The sequence below is a fragment of the Dermacentor variabilis genome, unplaced genomic scaffold, assembly GCF_050947875.1.
Source record: "Dermacentor variabilis isolate Ectoservices unplaced genomic scaffold, ASM5094787v1 scaffold_13, whole genome shotgun sequence".
NCBI lineage: Eukaryota > Metazoa > Arthropoda > Arachnida > Ixodida > Ixodidae > Dermacentor > Dermacentor variabilis.
Window position 1 is genome coordinate 32,955,792 of NW_027460291.1, and position 12,278 is coordinate 32,968,069.

The following is a 12,278-nucleotide window of genomic DNA, read 5'->3' on the forward strand; positions in this document are numbered from 1 at the left end:
AGAAGCTAAAGTCACATTGGGCGCTGTATAGTACGCATCAGCAAGACCTCCCTCACACTCTCGGGCATTGAGGTCCAAGCAATCTATGCAAGCAATAGCTGTATGTCTGTATATACGTATGCTCTGCTTAATCGAGTGAATGTTCTTTGCTAGATGTCAGTTTTGGATTAAGGATGATGTAGCTTTTGTTATCTTCTTGGTTGCGTTACTTTTCTTTTTTAGATGTGCCTTTATGCATCATTTCCCTATTGAACTTTGAGTTATAAGTTATCACTTGTCCTGTATTTTTACCTCGTACTTTTTAGGGCTTCGTACATTCATCGTAATGTTCTGCCTTTAGCTGTCGAGAAGCGAGCGATGGTCACCTCGTGCTCTGTGCTTTCCATCGAGTCTTGCGGCTTGTGGCGCGTTTCCGCTGCGCCCCTTGGACACAACAAGGCCTCGAAGTTCGAAACTGTGACGGACTGAAATCCCAAATATTTCGAAAGCATTAGCCTGATAGCCACCACGTGACGCTTGCCGCAGTCATTCTTTCGTCTCTGACTACCAACCGTAATAACAATCTTTAAATAGTCGGTCCACTAATGTAACGTATTTACTCTAGGCCGAATTAAGGTGCGGATCAATGTCAGCTGTGACGCGTCGGGACGATGTGCCGTGCATCATCATTGCATGTCGACTCAAGGACACGCGGTGCAGCTGAATGCACATTATGCGGATTGTGTTCAAGCTTAGGCGACATGCGCATGCCAATGCATATGGACGCTACGATAATATTTCAAAAGCAGCACGGTATATAACGGTGGGCCTCGATTACGTACTATAAACACATGCGCTGGAATTGTCTTTAAACGCATTTTATCAGAATCGCGCCAAGCGGAACAAGCCCTCATCTTCACCCATGCTCCTGCGTGCTCCTTCTCGTACTACAGACGAAAGCGAGCGCGAGTATAAGAACAAAACGTATTCTGATAAGGGCCGCCTTACTTTTTTCTCCTCCTTTTCGGCAGACTCCCGTGTTGTATCTACGGACAACTTGACCTGTCCATGGTCAAATTAAATTGCCTTTCTGGTTTTATCCCAGAATTTATTTCCTACTAAGTCAGCGGTGCATGTAGAGAAGAGCAGTTAGTATGGTGACCGTATCTTTCTCCGGCTATAAAGCTGATGGGACAATCGGTTGAATCATTTGCTAGCGCTTTAGCTAACACATCTGCCATGCACCATTGCCGACCGCACTAAATAATTGAAACATAAAACACCCTGTACAACATACCCACACAAGCACGTACGCACACGTGCCCACACACAACACTCGCACGCACATACACGCGCACGCGGGTAAAAAACAAACCAATACACCGTGAACAAGACAAGAGGAGAGAAAACGGAGTCTGAAAGACAGAGAGCTAGTGTCAGCCAGTGTAAGCACCGGCTAGCTACCCTGTGCAGGGAGAAGGGGCAAAGGAAATAAAAGCTGATAGAATGAAAGAAGGGAGAAAAAAATTGGAAGCTTCGCCTTTTACGAATGGAACGCGACAGCATTCAAAGATCCCTAACTGTTTCTCACGCTTTCCGGCAGCTGCAGCTTCTGTAAGCGTAGTGTTTACCGGGAAACACGTGCGGCGAACGCTATGCACGAAGGCGAGCTTTCTGGTAGAAATGCGGCCTCTTGCGTGGGCTGATCCCGAAGGAAGTGCACAGCCGCGCCAAAAAAAAAATGCATCATTTTCAGGTTTCTGTTATCGTTTCGCACTTTCAATATTTCAGACTGAGGAGGTTTAACATAAAAGCCATGCGCTGTCGGTGTTTTGTTTCTTGACATATGTTTGCGGGCTGTCATTCTCAAAATTCCGAGGAATACCTTTTGTCAACAATGTACGACAAGGTATGAGCAAATTTACTGATAGGATCGTGTGGCCCGCATATACCGCATGTCATATAGCAAGGCGTGGCATATACCCAGATATATAGGGGAATTTTCGCTCACGGGGACACCCGCGCCGGACGCCGATCCCGACACGGGATTTAATGCGGCTCCGGGCTCTTAACGCTACCGCTTTAAAAACACAGTTGCTTGAGCTCGGGAGGTAAATAGAGGTGGGCTTTGTCTGTTGCCTAAAGGTGCCTTCAGAACAATGAAGCTTGTGAGGTACGGAACACTGCCAACGGTTAAAAAATACTGGGTACGTATTCACAAAGTTATTACGCTAGAATTGTTCGTAAGAGCAGATATGATAGGTCATTGGCAAGCAACACTTACAAATGGAAAGCTTTGTTAATTCAAAGCCCTACACGACGCGCACTACAGGCTGACGTTCAAGCGTTTCTCCTTTTGTAACGTAATATTTGACTGTCTTTGACCAGGATACGGCAAAGCCGCGCAAAATAGATCTATTAATGCATTAGTCACGATGGACTGTTTCAGATCATACATTCTACATCGGTAAATACGGCGCGTCTACGTCTAGTCACTATCATCAGCCTATTTTTATGTTCACTGCAGGAGGGAAGGCCTGTCCCAACAATGCCCAATTAGCCTGGTCTGCGCTAGCTGATTCAAACGTGCACCTGAAAATTCCATAATTTCATCACCCCAGCTAATTTTATGTCATCCTCGACTGAGCTTGCCTTCCCTGCACCTTCAAATTCAAATTCAAATGGCCCATCGGTTATCTACCCTGTGCATTACATCGCCTGGCCAGTTTTATTTGTTTTCTCTTAATGTCAATTAGAATATCAGCTATCCCCGTTGCCATCTTATCCAGACCGCTTGCTTCCTCTCTCTTAATGTCACGCCTAACATTTCTCGTTCTATTGCTCTTTGTGCGATTCTTAACTTGTTCTGGAGCTTCTTTGTTAGCCTCCGAGTTTCTGCCCCATATGTTAGCACCGGTAGAATCCATTGGTTGTACATGTTACGTTGCAACGACAGTGGTAAGCGCCCCGACAGGATTTGGTAATGCCTGCCGTATGCACTCCAACCCATTTTCATCCTTCTGTACATTCCCTTTTCAACGATAAGGATTTGCTACGAGTAGCTGACCTAGATAAACGTACGCTTGAAGATTTTAGAGGCTTACTGCCAATCATAAATTCTTTTTCTCTTGCCAGGGTATTATACATTACCTTTGAATTCTGCATATTATTGTTCAACCCTACCCTCGCACTCTCTCGATTAAGGACCTCAATCCCTTGTTGCAACACATCTCCAGTTTTGCTGAGCAGGACAATGTTATCTGCAAACCACAGGTTGCTGAGATATTCGCAGTTGATCTTCAGTTCTCATTCTTTTTCAGTCTAATAGGTTGAATACTGCAAAGCCTGCAGTGATTAGCATTGAAGAGATTGTGGGTCCTTGCCTCACCCCATTTGTGATAGGTAATTTTCTACTTTTCTTGTGGAGAAGCAAAATAGGTGTGGAGCCTTTCTATATATTTGCTAATATAGTCACGTATCCTTCATGTAGTCATGAATACGCAATGCCTTTATGTATCCTGGTATCTCTACCGAACCAAATGCCTTTAAAAACCACATAAAACCCACATAAAGAGGTTGGCTTAACTGCGCAGACTTCTCAATTATCTAAATGATGACATGGATGTGATCAATTGTAGAATACCCCTTCCTGAAGCCAGCTTGTTCGTTTGAAGCGTTGCCTTGATGCTATTTGAAATTACCGTGGTGAATATTCTATACAGTATTGAAAGCAAGCTAATGGGCATATAATTTATATATTTTTTAATGTCTCCCTTCTTATAGATGAACATAATGCTGGCATTCCTACAACTTTCTGGTACACTTGTAGTCGCGAGGCATTGCGTTTAAATGGTAGCAAGCTTTTCAAGTATAATATCCCTACCATATTAGATGAAATCGATTGTTATTTCATCTTGTCGCTTTTCTCCGGGACATATCTTGCAAAGCCTATATCTTACACATGGAACTTCCGTGTCTCGTGCATCCATACTTCCAATCAATGTTGGGTTTCTGCTCTGGGTGCTGCAAAGGTCGATATAATGTCCTCTGTTTCCTTTGCTATATCATCAAAATGTCTGATTACAGTACCTCGTCTTTCATTGCATACAACTTGTTCTGTGCTATGGCTAGTTTCATTTTCGCTGACTTCATGCTGCACCCATTTTTTACTGCTTCCTCACTCTTTCCGAAGCTATAATTTAGAATATCACTTACTGTCTCCTTGTTCATCAGTTTTGACAGTTCAGCAAATTCCATCTCATCTCGTGAGCTCGACACTTACAAGTTTTGTCGTTTCCTTATTAGGTCCTTCGTTACTCGGGAGAGTTTACCTACTTATTGTCCTAGTGCCTTACATCGCACTTCAATTGCTACTTCTGAAATCATTTCAGTTCCAGTTTCATTCATTACCTCTATGTTCACTCCTTTCATGTTAACTTATTACCTATGCGTCTAGTACAGGGTATCAAATCTAGGGCCCTATAATGTAAAGCTATTTCAATGTGCTTTTATTCCATTCTCCTGAGGTCAAATTTGCGTAACCGCCGACGCAAGCATCGGGCGGTCACCCCCAGGGTCGTCTGAACAGACCAATGAAACGTTCCCCTCGTTCATAGGAGGTCACTTTTGTTCGCATGAAAAACGAATAACATAGCCTACACTGAGCGGTTTGTCTTATCTAATTGGCTGACAAGAGGCGAGGAGCATGCTCAAGTGGAGAGGGATTCGACAGGGCCGAGCCAGTGCGCTGAATATCGATAACCGGATGAAGAGGGTGGTGTCGGGGTCTGCGATTGGTTCGCTTTCTCTTATTTAGCTTGCGGTTGCTTGTCGACAATCGCGGCGGCATGCAACGGAAGCGTAAGAATGACGCTAAAACGGATCCTTAGCAAAGAAGAGTTGGCAGAACGAGGTTCTAAACGTGCCGAAAGTTCTCGAAAACGTAACACGGCCACGCAAAAAGTTTTATTACAAGCAAATAAACCCATGCTCTCCTGTAGTGCGAGTACCCAGTGCCTGAGCGATTGGCGGCAGCCATCTTTTATTCCTTTCGGAACGGGGCAGCCTGCGGCTATTCAGAAGAAAATTTGGTTTTGTTCGGCATATTAATGCATCTTTAGCGCGTACATGTCACTTTGAGGCGGTGAGTTTTCGCGGTTTTGTGACGTCGAGTGACAGGCAGGTGAAGTGGGTGCAGCCCGAAAACTTTTGACCAATAGCCGAGGGCTAATGGCGAAAAGGGGTCGAATCAGAAATAAATGTTTTTCTTTTGTTCGGTCAAATCATGCATAATCAGTGTGTACACGCCATATCAGATGGGGAGCTATCATGGTTTTCGTGACGTCGGGTGGCAGACAAGTGAAGTGGGGGTAGTACAAAAAAGTTTTTGACCAATCGCGGTGGGCTGATTGCAGAATTGGAATAGAAAAGTTTGGAATAGTTTTACGTTATAGCGCCCCTATTAGGCACTTTTTTTTTACTGAAGAGCGGGTTTTTTTCGAGGCTCATCGCAGTCTTCCGGGTGCAACAAAAATTAAGTCATCGCCTGGCAAGGCGACATTTCGCCTATTCAGGTCGAACGGGTAGCCGTTCACGGGAAGTTATTGCTGTTGTAAACTTTCGTCACGCTTTATTTCACATCAGCACCATAGTTAAGGCGTTACCTCGTCGGTTTTCTTGAAATGGGTCATCAATATCGAGGGATGAAGGCCTACACTATGGTCACACAAGGACAGCTCGCGGTTTCATGGCAACAGAATGGTGGCGCCAGCAGTCACTATTACGGAAAAAAATAACAAAACACGCCGATGTGCAATTGTCATTGCATTGGATCGGCGTTACTTCAGGCATCATACATACTCCCCTAGCTCGTCCATCAACCATCAGAGGCGTCAAACTAGTTTTATGGATATTTCACGAATCAAAGCATCCTACATGCGCGAGTTTCTCGTGGCTAAACTTAATGTTTCAGTGGCATGTGTGACAACACTGCATGCTTCCGTCAGGAGCGATGGCTGCATAGACTACCAAGAATTCAACGGAGCGCCGTAGGCTAAACGGCCAGAGAAAGCAAGGAACCCTTGGACAGGAATAGCGGTTAAAGCTCTGCAGACGAGCAACAGCGCGCTGATAAAGCTGATGCACCTTTCAATGACAATATACTCGCAATCCTAGTTGTGACTACTTTCGGTGTTCTTAAAACCTCAAGCGGCCGCAGCTTCTGCGGTAACGTACTTTCTCTTTGAAATGAAATAGTCGCAATTATTTCTTCATTTTGCTCCTTCACCCTCCACTCATAAAATGTCTTAATAACGCCCCGGCCAAATACGGGAAGTACAGCCGGGAATTGGGCTTTCGGAGGGTTAAACAAATGACGATTTCGCTTACCTCAGCAGGAAGGTCCGACGTGGAGGCTAATGGGGCCACCAAGATCGCTACTGCTGCCGCCACCAAAATGGTCGCCAGGCACACCTCCCGAAGCACCACGAAGCGAGTCCAGGCAGCCATCATAGTATACGAATACTGGCAGCGAGTCCCCGATATCTCTTCTCTCAGCCTCGACTAGACTTACTCAGGCCTCCTAGCAACGCAGCCCACAGGCGGCATCGCTTTCCTAGCGTCTCCACTGCTCCACGACTCCTGCGAAGTGTGAACCAACGGTGCATTTTCTGTCTTAGAACGGAAAGTGATTCGGTCCAGTACATCTCACATAAGTGCAGAAACAATACATTGATTGTACGGCGATTCTAAACCTGGAATAAAGTGACGGTATATGATATGTGGCTGCCAGTAAGATTTATTGACGTACCAAATGAACACGATATGAAAGCTTTGTTTCACACATGGATATTATATATATATATATATATATATATATATATATATATATATTGTCATCTGGTAGTGACGGCTAAGGACGCAGTAACAAAAACTGAATGGCGAAACTAGCGGTTTATTGGGCAAACCTGCGGCCCTCAAAAACAGGTTGCACTCAAAGCACAACGATAGCGGCGAACACACTAGGCGATCTTCGAAAATCTGATCGGCCGGTCAAACGCGTCAGCTTTTATACACGAGTCATCGAAGGTTCCACAGTAATCGGTGGTGCACGCGTGTGTTCCAGAAAGTTCTACGCCATTCGCGTCACGCATACATGAAATCAGATTACACAAGGTTCGGTGACAACAGACAGCGGATAGAACCGTTGATAACATTCGAGAAGCTTCCGATACATTCAGGCGCGTCCTGCGCTGTGCGAAAACATTTCGTAGGTGGTGAAAAGCGGTCACCCGGAAACGATAAAGGATGAAGTACACGCGTCTATATATATATATATATATATATATATATATATATACACACACGCCCCGTTGAAGAAAAATACTACTCTCAAGATCTACCTTCGCTACTTAAACAGCAACCCCCAAAAATTCTGGCAGGCGATTTCACCTAATAGTGGCTCGCATCACATTTCACTAAGTGATGGTAATCAAGCTCCAATCAGTGACAAAGAATGCCCAGTCGTCTTTAATGCATTTTTTTCATCCATATTCAGAACAGAAGACCATTCAAATCTGCCGGAAGTCACTGATCTAGATTACCAGTACATGCAATCCATCGATGTAACAGAGGATGGTATCACAGGTTTCATAAATAACCTTAAGTTGACTACTTCTTCGGGTGGTCGATAATATTAACTTAAAAATCTTAAAGAATACAGTCACGCTATCTAGCAAATTTTGATGCATTATTTTCTCCCAGTCGTTATCATCAGGCCAGCTTCCCTTAGACTGGAAAATTGAAAAAGTGATACCAGTACACAAAAGTTGCAGCAAGAATTCCCCAGAAAACTATTTTCCAATATCATCGACAAGTATTTGCTGCAAAATGCTTGAACATATCATTGCATCTGACATATATCATCATCTGGAATCAAATAATTTTTTCTTTATTAACCAACATGGGTTTAGGAAAGGCTTGTCATGTGAGACACAGTTACCAGAATTCACTGCAGACTTGCATTTTACTATGGACCGTAATCTTCAAACAGATTGCTTTTCTCTCGACTTCTCCAAAGCCTTCGACCGTGTGGCTCACTGCCCTTTAATTTCCAAGTCATCCGTTCTCAAATTAGACTGCTTAACGCTCTCCTGGATTCGTAACTTCCTAACAAATCTTCAGCAATTTACAGTCGTTAATCATTTTACGTCACCCCTTGCACATGTCAGTTCCGGTGTACCGCAGGGTAGCGTACCCTTGCGTTTTCTTATTTACACCAATGATCTGCCCAATAACATCTTATCCTGTTTGCGTGTTTTCGCCGATGATTGTATATTATATCGACCAATTCGCAGCCTTGATGACCATCGCTTTCTTCAAGAGGACCTTCATCTCGTTACCAAATGATGTGAAGACTGGCAAATGGAACTTAACTCATCTAAATGCCAACTAATGACATTCACGCGAAAAGCATCAATTCATAGCTTCTCCTATTATATAAATACAAATATAGTATCTCGGGCATCAGCATATAAATATCTAGGCGTAAATCTTACACCGAGCCTTACCTGGGCCTTTCACATTGCAACCATATGCGCAAAAGCTTCCAAATCTCTTTGGTATATTCGTCGCAACTTGCGTAATTGCCCGTCTAACATTCGTAAATTAGCATTCGTTTCATTTGTACGCCCTCAGCTTGAGTTCGCGTCCCCTCTATGGTCTCCTTACCATGAATACTTAATCCGCATGCTAGAAGCCATCCAAAACCGAGCTAGTCGATTTATTTCCCGAAATTACAGCTACCAGTCAAGCATTGCTCAAATAAAACTCGACCTTTCCCTTCAATCACTGAGTAGCCGACGTGACATAGCACTCCTGTACTTACTCCATGATATGTTCACCAAATGAAGCCATTAAACTTGCCACTGGAACGCGCGTCTTGCACATCACGACGACTTTATAATGATTTAAGCCTCACTCGGATTTATGGCAACACAAACGCATTTAACTTCACGGCTCTACCATGAGCGATTCGGTTATAGGATTCGCTTCCTAACAGCACTGTCGCTCAAATGAGCAATGATAAATTCAGACAACTACTGAACCTACAGTCTTCATCATAACAAATATATTCATCTGTACATATGTCATGTCATCAATACGTGTCACATATGGGTCATGACTTTCTTTTGTTGTTGTTATTGTTGCTTCAATTTTGTTTGGTTTATGTGCTCGCGCTATGTACGTTACTTTGGGCGAGTGTTACATCGCTTTTTATGTTACCGTGAATTCTACTTTTCATTCCTTTCCCGACAACTCTTTGTATTGATTTAGCGTTTTTATTTGTTACACTGTTTTGCAAGCACGTGACCATTATAAACATTTTTAGCTCTCCCATTTTTTAGCGCTCATGTATCTGTTTTCTCTTGTCATCTGTTCAATGAAGCCCCCCTTACTCAATGCTCCCCTTGGGGCCTCTAAGGCCCTTTGAAATAAATGAAGAAATAAAACACACACACACACATTATATATATATATATATATATATAAATTAGCTGTGGCTCAAACTGAAAAAAATCACCGCCCAAGCACTCCGTGCACATGGTTAACCAGGGAAGCTGAAACGTGCGGCCCCGGTGTTTACCACTGGGTTAATCCCGACAGTTCAATAAACGACGGCTTGATAGGCTGCCAGATCCTCGGTACGCAGTTGCTGCTTGCGCTCGGCTGCAAAGCTTGTTCTTATGCTCGGGCTGCAGCATCGGCACGGCGTAGGCGAGCACGTTCCCGGTTCTGCTCGAGGCGTTATTAATCGAAAGCTGCCTCCTCCTCAGGAGAATGTATGACGCGTGGCTTGCCCATTTCAGAGCAGGAGAGAAATAGCTGCGCCCGCGCTCGGCTGTGACGGAGAGCAACGACGTCACTACTAACGTAGCCAATCGTGCGCCTCTCTTTCTCTTTTTTTATTGCGAAAGCAATACTGCTCGCACTTTCAGTCCATCGGTGGTCGTGGCGCCTCCTTACACAACTGCGCGTCACGTGACAGTGTGACGTCGCGCCAGACCGAGAGACGGGGCCCCACCTCTCGGCGTCGATGGTGGAGGCGAAGCCTTGCGTGCCGCTGCTACGGCGCTACCGAGAGAGGGCGCTCGCTGGTGTGACGTCACGCCAGACCGAGAGACGGGGCCCCAGCTCACGGCATCGATGGTGGAGGCGAAGCCTTGCGCGCCGCTGCTGCGGCGCTACCGAGAGAGGGCGCTCGCTGGTGTGACGTCACGCTAGGAGGATAATCGGGCTACGGCTCGGCTACTCGCAGTGGTCGGCGCGCTGCCTTGCGCTATGTCGGATGATGTATAGCCATAAGTTTAACAAAGGGCAACCATGTCCACACCATCAGCCGAACCAAGGCGCAGCCAAGGGTATTGCTTTCGCAATCTTCAAGGCTTAACCAATCTAAGCCGTCAGCCAATTTTTTTTTCGCGAATGCGCATAGGGTTGCCCTGGAGGAGTTCTCGGCGTACAGGCGACAGACGGACAGAAGGACGAATCGGCTAGCCATATACAGCTTCGCTGCAATATACAAAATAATAAAGACAAGCGAAATGAAAGTAAATAAAAAGCTAACCTGCTGCTGGTGAGAGCCGAACTCACAAGCTCCGCATTACGCGTGCCTTGCACTACCGGTTGTGCTACGGCGACGGCTATGAATCCGTCCACTGCCTTTGGTATTTAGGTTCACTCACAGCATGGTGAACTCAAAGCATCGTGAACTGGTTTGGAACGTACCTTTTTTGTCCAATGGCGTCCCGTAACACGTGAACTTAGGAGAGCAGGCACGTGACTAAAAAATCCTCGCGTGCTACTTAATTACATTAAGGCCGCCAGACTCGAGACCCTCTCTTCGAATAAACGAGAGAAGAAGGGAAACCTAGGGGCTTGGTTTATTTGTTAATCATGGCCATATAAAGCCAACATACAATGAAGCCAATTAAAGCATCCGAGAAATTATTTTATTTATTTATTTACACAATACTGGGCAGGCAGCAATACTGTCCAAGCAGGAGAGGGTTTACACAAGATGCTGTTTCAACATATTTTCAAATGAAACATAACATGTGCATTCAACAACAAATTCCGGTAAATGATTCCATTCTTCGCTCGTAAGTGGAAAAAATGATTTCTGAAAGATTTTAGTGCGGCAAAGTATGACTGGATTACTTTAGAATGAAAAATACGCGACGACCTTTGTGGAGCATGGGCAATACATGTGGCATTTGCTAAACCTGTTTGATTATGAAACAGCGAGTAAAAAACTATTCAGCCTGGCTATTTTACGACGCACCCGTGGAACGGATCCACTCCAAGTTGGCCTAACATGCCAGAAACTGATGATGATGTTTTGTAATCGGAGCAAATAAACCGTGCAGCTGTGTTTCAAACTGAAATGATGAATATTGTAAAGAAAATGGAAACGAACATGCACGAAAATATAATTTGCCGCCGGTGAAAGAAAGATTGTTACAAATCTCGTTCATTCTTTCATTACCTTTTAGTCTCTTTCATTTCACATAATTTATTTACTCTTAATGTAATAACGTAACGAGAAGAAAGTTGTTTAAGAACAGCGAGCATATCTACATGGAGTGAGTGGAGACAACGGTCTTTAAGTTGTTGGCATCGATTATGGAGGCGATGTTGGCGGAAAGGTGGTTCCGATCCGTGCTTGTGGTTGGGACGAAAGAATAGGAGATATCGAAAGTGTCATGCGCTATCTATCGACTTGCAGCAAGACGCCATATGTCATCTTGCCGAAGGCATGGCAAAACTAAACTGCTCGCTTGACAGCATAGTTACGCGCATAGCTGCTGTGTTTTTACCTTTGTTTTTCCTTATGTTGTATCGCTGCTATATGCGAAGCAACGGGTTGGTGGCAACGCCGGCAACAAGCTAGGCTTGTATTTTGAGGCAATAGACATAATTAAATTAGCGAATAAAAATGAAAGTTCGGCAGCATGTTACACTCTTGTAACACGAGAAGGCGAAAGCGTGCTGCACATTTGGTAAGGCGCCGTCTCGCATCGTGGCGTTGCTGCTTTCGCAGTTCGGCGCCTTCGTCTCGTTTTCGACGCGGCTTCGCGCGCTCGTGCAGTGGGGTCGGACTCGCACCCACGACGTTTCTCTTCGACCTTACGTCGCATTCCCTCGGCAGGGGATTGAAACGTATGCTGTCCTGTGTGTCGTGTGGGTGATTTCAATGAATGTATGCCTTGTTCGCTTCTATTCGCTGAGCGCTTGTAGCC

General features: G+C 44.8%; 1 protein-coding gene across 2 annotated transcripts in view; it reads right to left on the bottom strand.

The window, feature by feature from the left end:
- Mp (collagen XV/XVIII-type protein multiplexin) overlaps positions 1-12,278 on the bottom strand; it is a 448,114-nt gene that overhangs the window by 279,926 nt on the left and 155,910 nt on the right. For both annotated transcript variants that reach the window (XM_075677559.1, XM_075677558.1), the window contains exon 2: positions 6,367-6,618. In XM_075677559.1, coding sequence (XP_075533674.1) covers positions 6,367-6,489 — 123 coding nt within the window. In that variant the 5' untranslated portion in view covers positions 6,490-6,618. The remainder of the gene's footprint in view (positions 1-6,366; positions 6,619-12,278) is intronic.